At 42.4% G+C, this 14,953-nt stretch overlaps 1 protein-coding gene across 1 annotated transcript in view; it reads left to right on the top strand.

The window, feature by feature from the left end:
- Positions 1 to 14,953, top strand: part of zfyve26 (zinc finger, FYVE domain containing 26) — a 168,078-nt gene that overhangs the window by 33,122 nt on the left and 120,003 nt on the right. Inside the window, 2 exon segments of the mRNA XM_051920021.1 lie at positions 10,976 to 11,251; positions 11,663 to 11,738. Of these exon segments, the coding sequence (XP_051775981.1) occupies positions 11,055 to 11,251; positions 11,663 to 11,738 (273 nt within the window). The 5' untranslated portion in view covers positions 10,976 to 11,054.

Below are 14,953 nucleotides of genomic sequence, written 5' to 3'. Positions count from 1 at the left end.
ATTGCAAATGACATTCATTAATCCGAATGAATTTTCCTGGTGTATGTTTTGCTTGTGCCGTTTGAGAGGCGCGTTGTTGCATGTGTAGTATTTGGGACGTGTTGTTTTGGAGCTGTAATCGATTTGCCTGTGCTGTGTGAGAAGCCCGTTGTAGCCTTCCCTGCCGTTAACGTATGTCGGAGACGGGAGGTGTTTCGTTTTGAATCCGTGCCTGTTGCGATGCAGCACTTTGATTGATAGTTTGCGTCATGTGGATCTAGGATGTAGATTTGTGCATATTTGCGTTGTTGATTTGTTTCAGGGTGCACTGTTCCAATGCGATGCAGTATTTGTGCACATATGCGAAAGTAGTATGGGCCATTGCCTTTTGGTGGCCTGATATTTACTCCGGTATATGCAAAAGCAAATGAACCATTGTAGGATCTAATGCAGTTCATAAAGTTTTTACTTTTAGGTACATCGTTAGTTAGAAGCTTTAGTTGAGCTTTGCGTTTTTGGAGTCGAGACATTTTTTCTTTTAGAAATATGGATAAGTAATAAGGAGAATTGCACTCACTGTTAATATGGAGCCTTTTCTGCGGTTGAACGGTTAATAGTGCCTTATTGTAATGAGATCCACCTATGCTGCATAGCCGTCTATTTTGTTGTTTCTTTCGTGTTCGTGTGTTTGTTCCTGTTATCATTTCCTTTTCGTTTTGTACCCGTGACCGTGTATTCATGACTTGTTTCTTTCTCAGCATGCGAAATATGGATAAGTAATAAGGAGGATCGCAGTCACTGTTAATATGGAGCCTTTTCTGCGGTTGAACGGTTAATAGTGCCTTATTGTAATGAGATCCACCTATGCTGCATAGCCGTCTATTTTGTTGTTTCTTTCGTTTTCGTGTGTTTGTTCCTGTTATCCTTTCCTTTTCGTTTTGTACCCGTGACCGTGTATTCATGACTTGTTTCTTTCTCAGCATGCGAAATATGGATAAGTAATAAGAAGGATCGCAGTCACTGTTAATATGTTTCTTTTTCTGCAGTTGAACGGTTAATAGTGCTTTATTGTAAGGAGATCCACCAATGCTGACACCTATGCTGTCTAGTGTGAAGGTGTTGATGTTCACTTTAGAATATGTGGCTTTGGGTGTCACTTCTTATGGATGTGTGTGTGTGTGGGGGGGGGGGGGTGGGGATTGAGGATTGTTGTCGCGCGAGCGTCTTCTTTCTTTTTGTGTTCCTGTGTCTTGTTGAATCCCCCTCTTTGTGTGTGTCCCGTCCCTTGCTTGTAGGGTCTGTGGGGTGGTTTTGTGTTCTTTTTTTTGTGTTCCATGGGCTTGTTGAATCCCCCTCTTGGTGTGTGTCCCGTCCGGTGCCTGTAGGGGGGGGGTGCCTTGCTGTTGTGCGCGAGCCTCTTTTTTTTTTTTTTTTTTTTTTTTTTTGGGTCTAGTTTCGTGTGCAATGTGTTTCGTGCTTTGCTTGCGTTTGAATAGTTTTTATGTGCCGTTTCCTTTTTTCGGTGCTCTTTGCGCCTCATTTCTCAATTTTTCCTGTGCTCACTCCTTTTTTCTGTGGTCTTGTCCGCCTCTCGCGGCCCCTCATCCGCCTCTCTCGCCCTCTTCTATCCGCCTTTCTCGACTCCTCAGCCGACCCTCGCGGACTCTTTTTGCGCCTGCGCAGTACGTCTTTTTGCAGCTACGGCCCATTGCCGGATGTGCCTGCGTCCATCATCCGGTTTAGCATTCTCGGTTAGTAATATGGATAAGAAAACCCAAAATAAAAAAGAAGTAAGCAATATGTAACAGCATCAAGCATTACATTTTCCATTGTTGTTTAGTTTGCCTTTATCACTTAACCATCCAGCCATTTTAACAATGTAATTTGAAACCCTCATTTTGTTTGTATTTTAAAGTTTGTTGTGACCTCTTTAGTATATGGCGAGACAGACGTGGTGGTTTTCATATTGTCTAGAGGATAGGATTTAACATAAGCGGTCTGTGATCATGTCACTCTGTGACCAGGATAAAGTCTCCTCTCCTGTATGTGACCCATCTGAAGAAACAAAAGAAATGTAACCAATCGTATCTCAGATGTGTAGGTGTTCACCAAGTAATAAGTAATACTAATAATACGATTGTAATTGTGTTGTCCGTGTGAAAAGGTTTCATTCTGTTCAAGTTAAATGTCTGGGAAGTCCTCTTGTGCTCGTTTCATTTTTTTTTTTTAATTAATTCGGACAATTTGTGTAACCCAACCACAGGGGATGCACAAACCAGTGTGTTTCTTTGTGCCTGTCCCAAGCCCGGATAAATGGGGAGGGTTACATCAGGAAGGGCATCAGGTGTAAAATTTTGCCAAATCAATATGCGGACAACTATACAAATTTCCATACCAGATCGGTTGAGCCCCGGGTTAACAACGACTGCCACCAGTACTGTTGGCCAACAGGGTGCTGGCGGAAATTGGACTACTGTTGGCCAAAGAAGAAGGGGGGGTTGGGGGGGAATGTGTCTGGAGGCAGGAGGAGAGGAAGAGAGTGGAACTGAGGGTAGGAACTTTGAATGTTGACAGTATGACTGGTAAAGGGAGAGAGTTAGCAGATATGATGGAGAGAAGGAAGGTTGATTATATTGTGCGTGCAAGAGACTAAATGGAAGGGGAGTAAGGCCAGGTGGATCGGAGGTGGATTCAAATTGTTCTATCATGGTGTGGATGGGAGGAGAAATGGGGTAGGAGTTATTCTGAAGGAACAGTATGTCAAGAGTGTTCTGGAGGTGAAAAGAGTGTCAGGCAGAGTAATGATTATGAAGCTGGAAATAGGAGGTGTGATGATAAATGTTGTTAGTGCATATGCACTGCAAGTTGGGTGTGCAATGGGCGAGAAAGAAGATTTTGGAGTGAGTTGGATGAAGTGATGAACAGTGTACCCCAGGGACAGAAAGTGGTGATTGGAACGGATTTCAATGGGCATATTGGTGAAGGGAACCGTGGAGACGAGGAGGTGATGGGTAGGTATAGTGTCAAGGAGAGGAATGAAGAAGGTCAGAGGATAGTGGATTTTGCCAAAAGGATGGACATGGCTGTGGTGAATATGTTTTTTTAAGAAGAGGGAGGAACATAGGGTGACGCACAAGAGTGGAGGAAGATGCACAGAGGTAGATTACATCCTATACAGAAGAGTTGATCTGAAGTAGATTGGAGACTGCAAAGTGGTGGCAGGGGAAAGTGTAGTTAAGCAGCATATGGTGGTCTGTAGGATGACGTTGGAGATCAGAAGAGGAAGAGAATGAGGGCAGAGCCAAGGATCAAATGGTGGCAGTTGAAAAAGGAAACCTGCAAGGTTGAGTTTAGGGAGGAGGTGAGACAGGCACTGGGTAGCAGTGAAGAGTTACTAGACAGCTGGGAAACTACAGCAGATATAGTAAGGGTGCTTGGCGTGACATCTGGAAAGAGGAAGGAGGAAAAGGAAACCTGGTGGTGGAATGAGGAAATACAGGAGAGTATACAGAGGAAGAGGATGGCAAAGAAGAAGTGGGATAGTCAGAGAGATGCAGAAAGTAAACAAGAGTACAAGGAGATAAGGCGCAAGGTGAAGAGAAAGGTGGCGAAGGCTAAAGAAAAGGTGTATGATGAGTTGTATGAGAGGCTGGACACTAAGGATGGAGAAAAGGACCTGTACCGATTGGCTATACAAAGAGACCGAGCTGGGAAAGATGTGCAGCAGGTTAGGGTTATAGAGGATAAAGATGGAAATGTACTCACAAGCGAGGAGCGTGTGTTGAGCAGATGGAAAAAGTACTTTGAGAGGCTGATGAATGAAGAGAACGAGAGAGAGAAGAGGTTGGATGATGTGGAGATAGTGAATCAGGAAGTGCAACGGATTAGCAAGGAGGAAGTAAGGACAGCTATGAAGAGGATGAAAAATGGAAAGGCCGTTGGTCCAGATTATATACCTATGGAAGCATGGAGGTGTTTAGGAGAGATGGCAGTGGAGTTTTTAACCAGATTGTTTAATGAAATCTTGGTAAGTGAGAGGATGCCTGAGGAGTGGAGAAGAAGTGTACTAGTGCCGATATTTAAGAATAAGGGGGATGTGCAGGACTGCAGTAACTACAGGGGAATAAAATTGATGAGCCACAGCATGAAGTTATGGGAAAGAGTAGTGGAAGCTAGGTTAAGAAATGAGGTGATGATTAGTGAGCAGCAGTATGGTTTCATGCCAAGAAAGAGCACCATAGATGCAATGTTTGCTCTGAGGATGTTGATGGAGAAGTTTAGAGAAGGCCAGAAGGAGTTGCATTGCGTCTTTGTGGACCTGGAGAAAGCATATGACTGGGTGCCTCGAGAGGAGATGTGGAATTGTATGAGGAAGTCGGGAGTGGCAGAGAAGAATGTAAGAGTTGTACAGGATATGTATGAGGGAAGTGGGACAGTGGTGAGATCTGCGGTAGGAGTGACAGATGCATTCAAGTTGGAGGTGGGATTACATCAGGGATCGGCTCTGAGCCCTTTCTTATTTGCAATGGTGATGGACAGGTTGACAGATGAGATTAGACAGGAGTCCCCGTGGACTATGATGTTTGCTGATGACTTTGTGATCTGTAGCGATAGTAGGGAGCAGGTTGAGGAGACCCTGGAGAGGTGGAGATATGCTCTAGAGAGGAGAGGAATGAAGGTCAGTAGGAACACCAAGACAGAATACATATGTGTAAATGAGAGGAGGTCAGTGTAATGGTGAGGATGCAGGGAGTAGAGCTGGGATCAACAGTACAGAGTAATGGGGATTGTGGAAGAGAGGTGAAAAAGAGAGTGCAAGCAGGGTGGAATGGGTGGAGATGAGTGTCAGGAGCAATTTGTGACAGATGGGTATCAGCAAGAGTGAACGGGAAGGTCTACAGGATGGTAGTGAGACCAGTTATGTTATATGGGTTGGAGACAGTGGCGCTGACCAGAAAGCAGGAGACAGAGCTGGAGGTGGCAGAGTTAAAGATGCTAAGATTTGCACTGGGTGTGACGAGGATGGATAGGATTAGAAATTGAGTACATTAGAGGGTCAACTCAAGTTGGACAGTTGGGAGACAAAGTCAGAGAGGCGAGATTGCGTTGGTTTGGACATGTGCAGAGGAGAGATGCTGGGTATATTGGGAGAAGGATGCTAAGGTTAGAGCTGCCAGGGAGGAGGAAAAGAGGAAGGCCTAAGCGAAGGTTTATGGATGTGGTGAGAGAGGACATGCAGGTGACGGGTGTAACAGAGCAAGATGCAGAGGACAGAAAGATATGGAAGAAAATGATCCGCTGTGGCAACCCCTAACGGGAGCAGCCGAAAGAAGAAGAAGAATTTGGACAATTTGTGTTTGTTTATGGCAGACGCTTCTTCACCAGAAAATTTTGACTTTTGCTTTATCAGAATTGCTAATGGTTCCTGTGTATTATATTTTGGGGACATGCCTAACTGATACAAACACAAAACAATAAAATGATTTTAGAGGGAACAGAAAGTGATGCAAAATTTGAGGTAATTTTAGTTTTAAAGAGCACAACAAATCTGGCAGCTCTGGTCAGGAGCAGTGTCTGCCCAAGAAAAGCAAAGAGGTACATTCCATTTACATTTATTTCAAACATTTGTATCCAAAGTTCTCATTTGTTTACATTTTGGAGCTGTTTTTATAATAGGCATTATTGTCAATCAATGACTATAAATTAAAAGCAGACTGTGCAAACCCGCATACCACTTTTAAGGTAATGTATTTGAGAAAAGCTTTGGTTTTACTGTTGTTGTTGTGCCAATACGTTTTTCCTCTTTATGATGTGCCGCATCATTTCCTAGTAGCAATAGGCACAAGCCGGGAAGCTGCAGAATGTAGGATTTCATTCACTGCTAAACAGTTGTACTGATGTACAGTATATAAAATGAAGTATACATTTAATGGGTTTCTTGATCCCATACTAATAATGATAAATCTGTTTGATTTGCATTTAATGATTTTAATGCTTTTGCTTTCGCAAATAAAATGGGAGCACTTCTGCTTTTGGGGTGTAAGTAAGCTACAGCAAAGTGTTGTCTCGAGTTTGTCAATAAAACCTTACCCGTTTGTGGTTTTAATCAGCTCTCTGTCTTTATCTCACTTCCTAAGAGGCTGTAGGGCAGAGAGTATACAGGAAACTTGCATGAAAAGCTCAGCTGTGTTTGTTTCTGACACTTTCTTTTGGTCTAAAGTTTGCATTTTGCACTGTTAGGTTACTGGTTCTGCAGAAACTCCATAACTCGTAATTGAATAAGCTAACATATGCAACAAAGGGTAAATGTTATACTTTTAGCTTGCCATTAGCAAGTCTTTACAATAGCTTGCTTCTCTAGATAGTCTGTTTGCATGCATTTAGTTACTTACTAGACAAGTCTGAAATTAAGATGAAATGGTAGTGTTTTTTCCATTAGTTGACTGATATCGTTCTTTTTTTTAGTTGTATCAGACTCAGTTCATTTTTATATCCTCCTTTGATCTTATCTGGGTAATGTGACAGCAGCTCTCCAGTCGCCTTGTCCACTTCCACATGTTTCTTTACACCTTTATTAACATGTTCTCTTTCGCTACCTGGTACCTGACCAAGCACATGCAATGGATAGAAAACTTCTATACACCTCTGCCAAAATGGCAGCTTTTGTGTGATTTTTAAAAAATGAAACCAAGAGAAAGTCTTTTAGAATGTATTCCATCTTTATTACAATCTATACAAAGGTGGTGAAAACAAATCAGAAGCTGTTTAGTGAAAAGGGAAAAAATCCTACAAAACTGTGCTTGCATTAGTGTGCACAAACTAATACGAAACTAATACTTCGTGGAAGCAGCTTTTGGTTTTACTATAGTACTCCGTCAGTAGGTAAGTCTGTCATTTTGGCACATCTGGACTTGGCCATTTTTCCTCCTTGTAAAATATTTCCAGATGTATCAAATTCCAAGGGCATCTCCAGGGCACAGCTCTCTTGAGGTCACCTCACAGGTCTGGGCTCTGACTGGGCCATTGCAGAATATTGATCCTCCTTTGATGAAGCCATTGCTTTTTTAACTTTGATGTATGCTTTGTGTTGGTGTCATGCTGAAAGGTGAAGTTTATCTTCAGTTTAGCTTCCTTGAAGGTTTTGTGCCAAAATAGAATGGTACTTCCTGCTCTTCCTGATTCTACCCACCTTGACTAAAGCCCATGTTTCAGCTGAAGGAAAGCAGCCCCAAAGCATGATTTTGCCTCCACCATACTTCACTGTGGCTATGGTGTTCTTTTGATGATGTGTTGTGTTATTTTTGTGCCAAACATACCTTTTAGAATTATGGCCAAATAGTCTAACTTTGGTCTCCTCAGACCGCAATACATTCTTATCACATGGTGGTGGGAGACTGAGTATACCTTTTATGCAAAGTTTAGCTGGGCTTGGATGTTTTTCTTTGTGAAAAAAGGCTTTTGTCTTGCTACCCTACCCCACAACCCAGACAAATGAAGAATACGACTGATTGTTGTCACATATGGGGAACAACCAGTACTTGCCAGGAAATCCTGCAGCTCCTTTAATGTTGCTGTAGGTCTCTTGGTGGTCTCCCTGACCAGTTATCTCAGTGTCATTTCCTCAGTCTTAGAGGGACGTCCTGATCTTGGCAGAGTCGCTCTTGAGCCATATTTTCTCCACTTGTTGATGACTGTCTTCACCATGTTCCGTGGGATGGTTAATGCTTTGGATACTTTTTTTATACCCCTGTCCTGACTGATATATTTCACTGGTGAGATTCCATTCATGTTTTAAAGGTCTTTGCAGACCATGGCTTTTGGAGTATGTTGCAGACAAGAGGATATCAGAATAAACTTTCAGGAACAGCCAAACTTTATCTGAGCTCAGTCGGAGCCCCTTGAATTGATTTCAGGTGTATACTAACTACTCTTTGAAATGAGACTTATTGGGATTGGCTGATTCTGAATGCAGCCACATCCTTGATTATTAGTCTGCACACTTATGACACCAGGTTTTTGCAGGGTTTTTTCTTTTCCTTTTTTCGCTAATCAGTTTCTGATGATGTCCTGCCGTCTCCAATAAACTTGCATCTTTGGTTTGGAGAGGATCCGGCCTGTCTCCAGTGTGCTGCCCCAGCAACTCTTAAACACATCTTGGTGGGTTGCAAGACGAGCCTTACCCAAGGCAGATACACCTGGCGCCACAACCAAGTGTTGAGGAGCTTGGCAGCTGCCCTGGAGATTAAGAGGGTAACCACCAACACCATACCCTTGGAGGCTGAGACTGCCTCTAGGCAACAAACATCTTTTGTCTGTGAGGGGGAGAAGCAGCCATCCAAAAGAGCATCTCCAGTCTCATGTCCACTGAATGCAGCCCAAGACTGGGAAATGCAAGTGGATCTAAATCAAAGACTCACATTCCCACTTGAAATCGCAATAACAAACCTGCGGCCAGACCTGGTCCTTTGGTCTAAATCCTGTCGACTTGTGTTCATTGTGGAACTGACAGTCCCATGGGAGGAAGCCATCGATGAGGCATTCGAAAGGAAAAAGCTGCGATACACAAACATGGCAGATGTAGCGGAGGACCGGGGCTGGAACGTGTCTGTGCATCCAGTGGAGGTGGGCTGCAGGGGTTTCGTAGCTAGTTCCACCACGAGGCTACTGAAGGAGGTAGGAATCGGTGGGCAGGCTCAGTGGAAGATCATAAAGGAGCTGGCAGATACCGCCATAAGAAGCAGCCATTGGTTGTGGCTGAAGCGGAATGAGACCGTATGGGCTGCTCATGGAGCCTCCAGCGCAGCACACACCCAGGTCTGATCAGCCTGTGGTGGGCCATCCTTGGGCGAGGGTGTATTGTGATAAAGGCCGAAACACCCAATGACCCCGGGGTATACAACTGATGATGTGTAGTACTGGAGGCAGTAACACTGCCAGATGAAAATCCATGAGGACACCTCCAGTCCTACCTAAGAAATCAATGCTGTCCTGATTACAAAGGGTGTCACAGATGACTGCGGTCATTACCTGGCCAGGATGCCTGGAGGGACCGGAAAGGGACATTAACAGCTTCCGGGGCACAAGGGGGCAGCCGCCCTGGATAAAAAGAGGACCACGGGAAAGGGACAAAGAGGATTTGACCTATTGGGAACCGTGGCCTCCGCCAGGGGGCGCTTTAAGCCTCAGGAGACCCGGATGTGATTACTTCCGCCACACTTGGCAAGATGGCGGAGGGATCGGCCAGGGACGTCTGGAGTGCTTCCGGTTCAAAGGGCAGCACTTCTGCCACACCAGGAAGTGCTGCCGGATGGACATCATCAGCCACCTGGAGCACATCCGGGCAGGAATAAAAGGGGCTGCCTCCTTACAGTCAGTGAGCCAGAGTCGGGAGTAGGAGTAGGACGAAGCTCCCAGGAGGAGAGGAAAGGCGGCCAAGGACTGAGAAAGACTTGATTTTGGGGTGATTATTGCTTTATGCATTGTGTGCTGTGTGGATTTGTGTTTATTAGTGATTAAATAAACGTGTGCTTTTATAAAGATGTGGTCTCCGACTGGTGGTGTCCGGGAAAGTCTCACAAGGGATTAAAACACCTAGTCCTAGTAGACATACTTTCACCACCTTTGTATAGTTTGCAATTTTGTGGAATAAATTCTGACAGGATTTATCTTGGTTTCATTTTTTTATCACGCAAAACCTGCGATTTTTTTCGGAAGTGTGCAAACTTTTTATATTCACTTTTATTAATAAAAAAAAAAAAAAAAAAAAAAAAAGTCCCCAAACAAAGTGGTTTGTTATTGGTTATGCTGAATTGTTAATCACGTGACCTGCTCAGTCCTTTAGCATAGTTTTACCTCTGTTGAGAAACTGTAGTTTTTTCAAAGATTTCTTGGTTAGGATGCATTTGGCATCTCTCTAAATGATGAAGTGTTAGTCCTTGATGAGTCTTTTTTTATTTAAGCCAATCTTAAAATAGAGAGCTATTTTGTACTTTACCTTCTTTTTATTTTTTTACCCTTTCACATTTTGTTACTTCCTGAACAAAGCCTTGCTGCTTCCTCTGAAATTCCCCCATAGGTAACAGTGTTAAATGGTAATTTTTCTTTCAGTTGAATACATATTTGAATGGGCATCATTTACATAGTGACTCTTTCTTGTTTGCCTTTGTTCGTGTGGAAGATAATTATAGAATTGTGGTTAAGTTTTCTGTTTGCATTCTTTATTGGGTGTCTCCCAGTGTCTGCACATTTGGGGATATATTGAAAACTGGCAGGTACTTGTTAATAAAAGTATGCCAATATGGTCTGTAATCCATTGCACTGTTGTTTGCATGTAGTGCTTTTTGCAACAAAGACCATTACAAGATGCTTTATTAACAAATGAGAGTTCAGTGCAAACTAACTATACAGCTAATCTGTGTTTTCTATCTGACTTTTCTGTAGTGAATATAATCCAATGTAAAAGTCAGTTGTACAGCTAGACTACCATCAGGTTACGTGACGTAATCAGGTTCAAACAGTGAGCTGGAGGTAAGGGTGGAACTGACAGCTTTGTGACTTAAAAGTTTCAGAGCCTTAGCTGCTAACCTGCAATGCCTGCAAAGAAACAGGACAATTGTATAAGACATTTCTTTTCTTTTAAGACACATCTTTAAAAATCTTGATGTCCTGATACTTACTGAACAAGTGTCGCTTTTTTTTTCTACTTAAAAGTAAGCAACACTGTTCATACTAATACTGTTTGTGTCCTTGTTATGTGCAGCATTTATTTTTGTCATATTATGAAAAAAAACCCTCTAACAATTCCTGTGAACTGCAGAAGTGAAAAACAAATTAATCGTAAACAATTAGTTCTTTGTTCTGATTACTGAGGGTAACTCTTTAAAGTCTCCAAAAATAATAATAAAATAATTTTTTTGTTAGTTACTGTTTTTTGAGGAACCTACTTTTCTGCCACTTTCTGCATAAAACTAAGCAGTTATGTTTTCTTTTATTATAGAAGATGCAGATGAAGGAAGCCTGGCACCTTTTATTCCAAGTTTAAGCCCTGTATTTGATGCTGGTTGAGGAGCAGGCTTATGAACATGCATCCTTTTGGCCAAGAGGCGCAGACCTCCGTGGAGAAACTGCTTGCATTTTTCACTTGGTGTCTGCGGCAGGGCGAATGGGAGCTTGCTCAGGCTTCCGTTGGACAACTGAAGGAATGGCATGGAGAAGGTGCTGGTCAAGTAGGAGAAATACTGCAAGCGGTTGTCTCCTGTCCTTACAAGCTCAGGTATTATGCAGATGTTTATGTATGCTTAGAAAATCATCATCAGTATTCTTACTTAATGTACGTAGTATATTTGCTATAACTGGTAACCTAGGTGTAATCTGGTTAACTGCCAGGTGCGTGGTTTCACACCAGGGATTCTTACGGTAGTTTCTTAACCTGGTAGAAATGACTAGTGTGGAGCATGCTGTCTTCTCACCATCAATCTTTTCTGTCCTCTAAGGGGATTTCTATGTATGGCAAGATATTTAATTACATATGGAAGAGTTACCTTTTTAAATCCTCATCAGAAAAGGTGGATAGAAAATAAACTCAGTACTCGTGTCATCAGTATACAGAAACCTCACTAAGGCAGGAAAGCTATGGAGAATGATTTGGGTTTTATTTATTTTTTAAATTGTTTTTTTCTTACAGGTGGGAGACAGTTGGCAGTCCACATCGACTTGCTTGGTTTTGGCTTTTGGTACTAGAGAAGTGGTTTCCAGATAAGGTAGAATCCTGCTGCTTTTGTTTTGTTTTCTTATACTGGTGCAATTGTCCGGTTTGTAAACTATGACATGTCACACTTATTAGGAGGCTTAGTTTTATTGTAAAGCTATCCATTTATTGCACTATATTTTTGTATACTAATAGTACTACTTGTTTTGTGGCATTGTGACTGCTTGCCTTTGATTGATTAAATGTATATTTTTTATAGATTATTGGGTCAAATCGTTTAGTGAATTCTACAGTGGTGTGAAAAACTATTTGCCCCCTTCCTGATTTCTTATTCTTTTGCATGTTTGTCACACAAAATGTTTCTGATCATCAAACACATTTAACCATTAGTCAAATATAACACAAGTAAACACAAAATGCAGTTTGTAAATGGTGGTTTTTATTATTTAGGGAGAAAAAAAAATCCAAACCTACATGGCCCTGTGTGAAAAAGTAATTGCCCCCTGAACCTAATAACTGGTTGGGCCACCCTTAGCAGCAATAACTGCAATCAAGCGTTTGCGATAACTTGCAATGAGTCTTTTACAGCGCTCTGGAGGAATTTTGGCCCACTCATCTTTGCAAAATTGTTGTAATTCAGCTTTATTTGAGGGTTTTCTAGCATGAACCGCCTTTTTAAGGTCATGCCATAGCATCTCAATTGGATTCAGGTCAGGACTTTGACTAGGCCACTCCAAAGTCTTCATTTTGTTTTTCTTCAGCCATTCAGAGGTGGATTTGCTGGTGTGTTTTGGGTCATTGTCCTGTTGCAGCACCCAAGATCGCTTCAGCTTGAGTTGACGAACAGATGGCCGGACATTCTCCTTCAGGATTTTTTGGTAGAAAGTAGAATTCATGGTTCCATCTATCACAGCAAGCCTTCCAGGTCCTGAAGCAGCAAAACAACCCCAGACCATCACACTACCACCACCATATTTTACTTTTGGTATGATGTTCTTTTTCTGAAATGCTGTGTTCCTTTTACGCCAGATGTAACGGGACATTTGCCTTCCAAAAAGTTCAACTTTTGACTCATCAGTCCACAAGGTATTTTCCCAAAAGTCTTGGCAATCATTGAGATGTTTCTTAGCAAAATTGAGATGAGCCCTAATGTTCTTTTTGCTTAACAGTGGTTTGCGTCTTGGAAATCTGCCATGCAGGCCGTTTTTGCCCAGTCTCTTTCTTATGGTGGAGTCGTGAACACTGACCTTAATTGAGACAAGTGAGGCCTGCAGTTCTTTAGACGTTGTCCTGGGGTCTTTTGTGACCTCTCGGATGAGTCGTCTCTGCGCTCTTGGGGTAATTTTGGTCGGCCGGCCACTCCTGGGAAGGTTCACCACTGTTCCATGTTTTTGCCATTTGTGGATAATGGCTCTCACTGTGGTTCGCTGGAGTCCCAAAGCTTTAGAAATGGCTTTATAACCTTTACCAGACTGATAGATCTCAATTACTTCTGTTCTCATTTGTTCCTGAATTTCTTTGGATCTTGGCATGATGTCTAGCTTTTGAGGTGCTTTTGGTCTACTTCTCTGTGTCAGGCAGCTCCTATTTAAGTGATTTCTTGATTGAAACAGGTGTGGCAGTAATCAGGCCTGGGGGTGGCTACGGAAATTGAACTCAGGTGTCATACACCACAGTTAGGTTATTTTTTAACAAGGGGGCAATTACTTTTTCACACAGGGCCATGTAGGTTTGGATTTTTTTTCTCCCTAAATAATAAACACCATCATTGAAAAACTGCATTTTGTGTTTACTTGTGTTATATTTGACTAATGGTTAAATGTGTTTGATGATCAGAAACATTTTGTGTGACAAACATGCAAAAGAATAAGAAATCAGGAAGGGGGCAAATAGTTTTTCACACCACTGTATAAGTATGGTATATAGCAGTGTTAAAGGTTAAAAAATGCATTTAAAAAAAAAAAATAGTGGGTTGGCCTCACTTTTTCTGTTAGATAAACTTGAAACCTTCTTTAACACTAGAATTACCAGAGCCTACGAAAAAACTTGTTGATCCGGCCCACCTTAAATCCGTTCGCACCTCTCCCTCAGCATCTTTTGTCCTGTAAATGTGCCGATTAAGACAAGCAGCAAGCAGCCTGCTATTCCATCCCCCACCGTCACAGAATGTTCACAAAGTTCTCCCAGCTCATGCCTTGATTGATTATATGGGAGTGAAGTGCTGGAGTTGTACAATGGAAATAATAGATTGTTATTTGGAACACATGCATTTTATGTGTGTTCCGTTTCTACAATAATCTGTGTAAACACATTGTTAAAACAGAAACGTTTTTCATATTTTAGTAGTAAATGACAAAATATTGGCATAAATTATATAATGTGTGAAGCCTGAAGTCCAAAGATCAAATAAACACTTTCACAAAAGGTTCAAGGAAGATACAACAGCTTCCGTGGTGTAGCGGTAAGATTTGCTGAGAGAAGTGTGAGCATTGCAACAGGTACACACATCGTAAATGTGGGAAGGACGGTCCTTGCGTGTGTGTGAACTGTTAACATTTGAATGTGATGATTGCCAATAGCCCTCTGTACTATTGTTGCCTCTGCATGTCCTGGAGTACAAAAGAAACAGCAACATGTGGGGACTGGCAAGATCAGGGGAAATAAAAACATGTACAGTGATCCCTCGCTATATCGCGCTTCGCCTTTCGCGGCTTCACTCTATCGCGGATTTTATATGTAAACATATTTAAATATATATCGCGGATTTTTTGCTGGTTCGCGGATTTCTGCGGACAATAGGTCTTTTAATTTCTGGTACATGCTTCCTCAGTTGGTTTGCCCAGTTGATTTCATACAAGGGACGCTATTGGCAGATGGCTGAGAAGCTACCCAGCTTACTTTTCTCTCTCTCTCTCGCGCTGACTTTTTCTGATCCTGACGTAGGGGGATTGAGCAGGGGGGCTGTTCGCACACCTAGACGATACGGACGCTTGTCTAAAAATGCTGAAAGATTATCTTCACGTTGGCGACCTTCTGTGCAGCTGCTTCGTGAAGGCAACATGCTGCACGGTGCTTTGCATACTTAAAAGCACGAAGGGCACGTATTGATTTTTTTATCTGTCTCTCTCTCTCTCTATCTCTCTCTCTCTGCTCCTGACGGAGGGGGTGTGAGCTGCCGCCTTCAACAGCTTTGTGCCGCGGTGCTTCGCATACTTACAAGTCAAACAGCCCTATTGATCTGTTTGCTCCTTTGAAGAGGAAGATATG

Source organism: Erpetoichthys calabaricus, chromosome 16 (assembly GCF_900747795.2).
Source record: "Erpetoichthys calabaricus chromosome 16, fErpCal1.3, whole genome shotgun sequence".
NCBI classification, from domain to species: Eukaryota; Metazoa; Chordata; class Cladistia; order Polypteriformes; family Polypteridae; genus Erpetoichthys; species Erpetoichthys calabaricus.
Note: the sequence above shows the minus strand (reverse complement) of the source record. Positions and strands in the feature narration are given on the sequence as shown.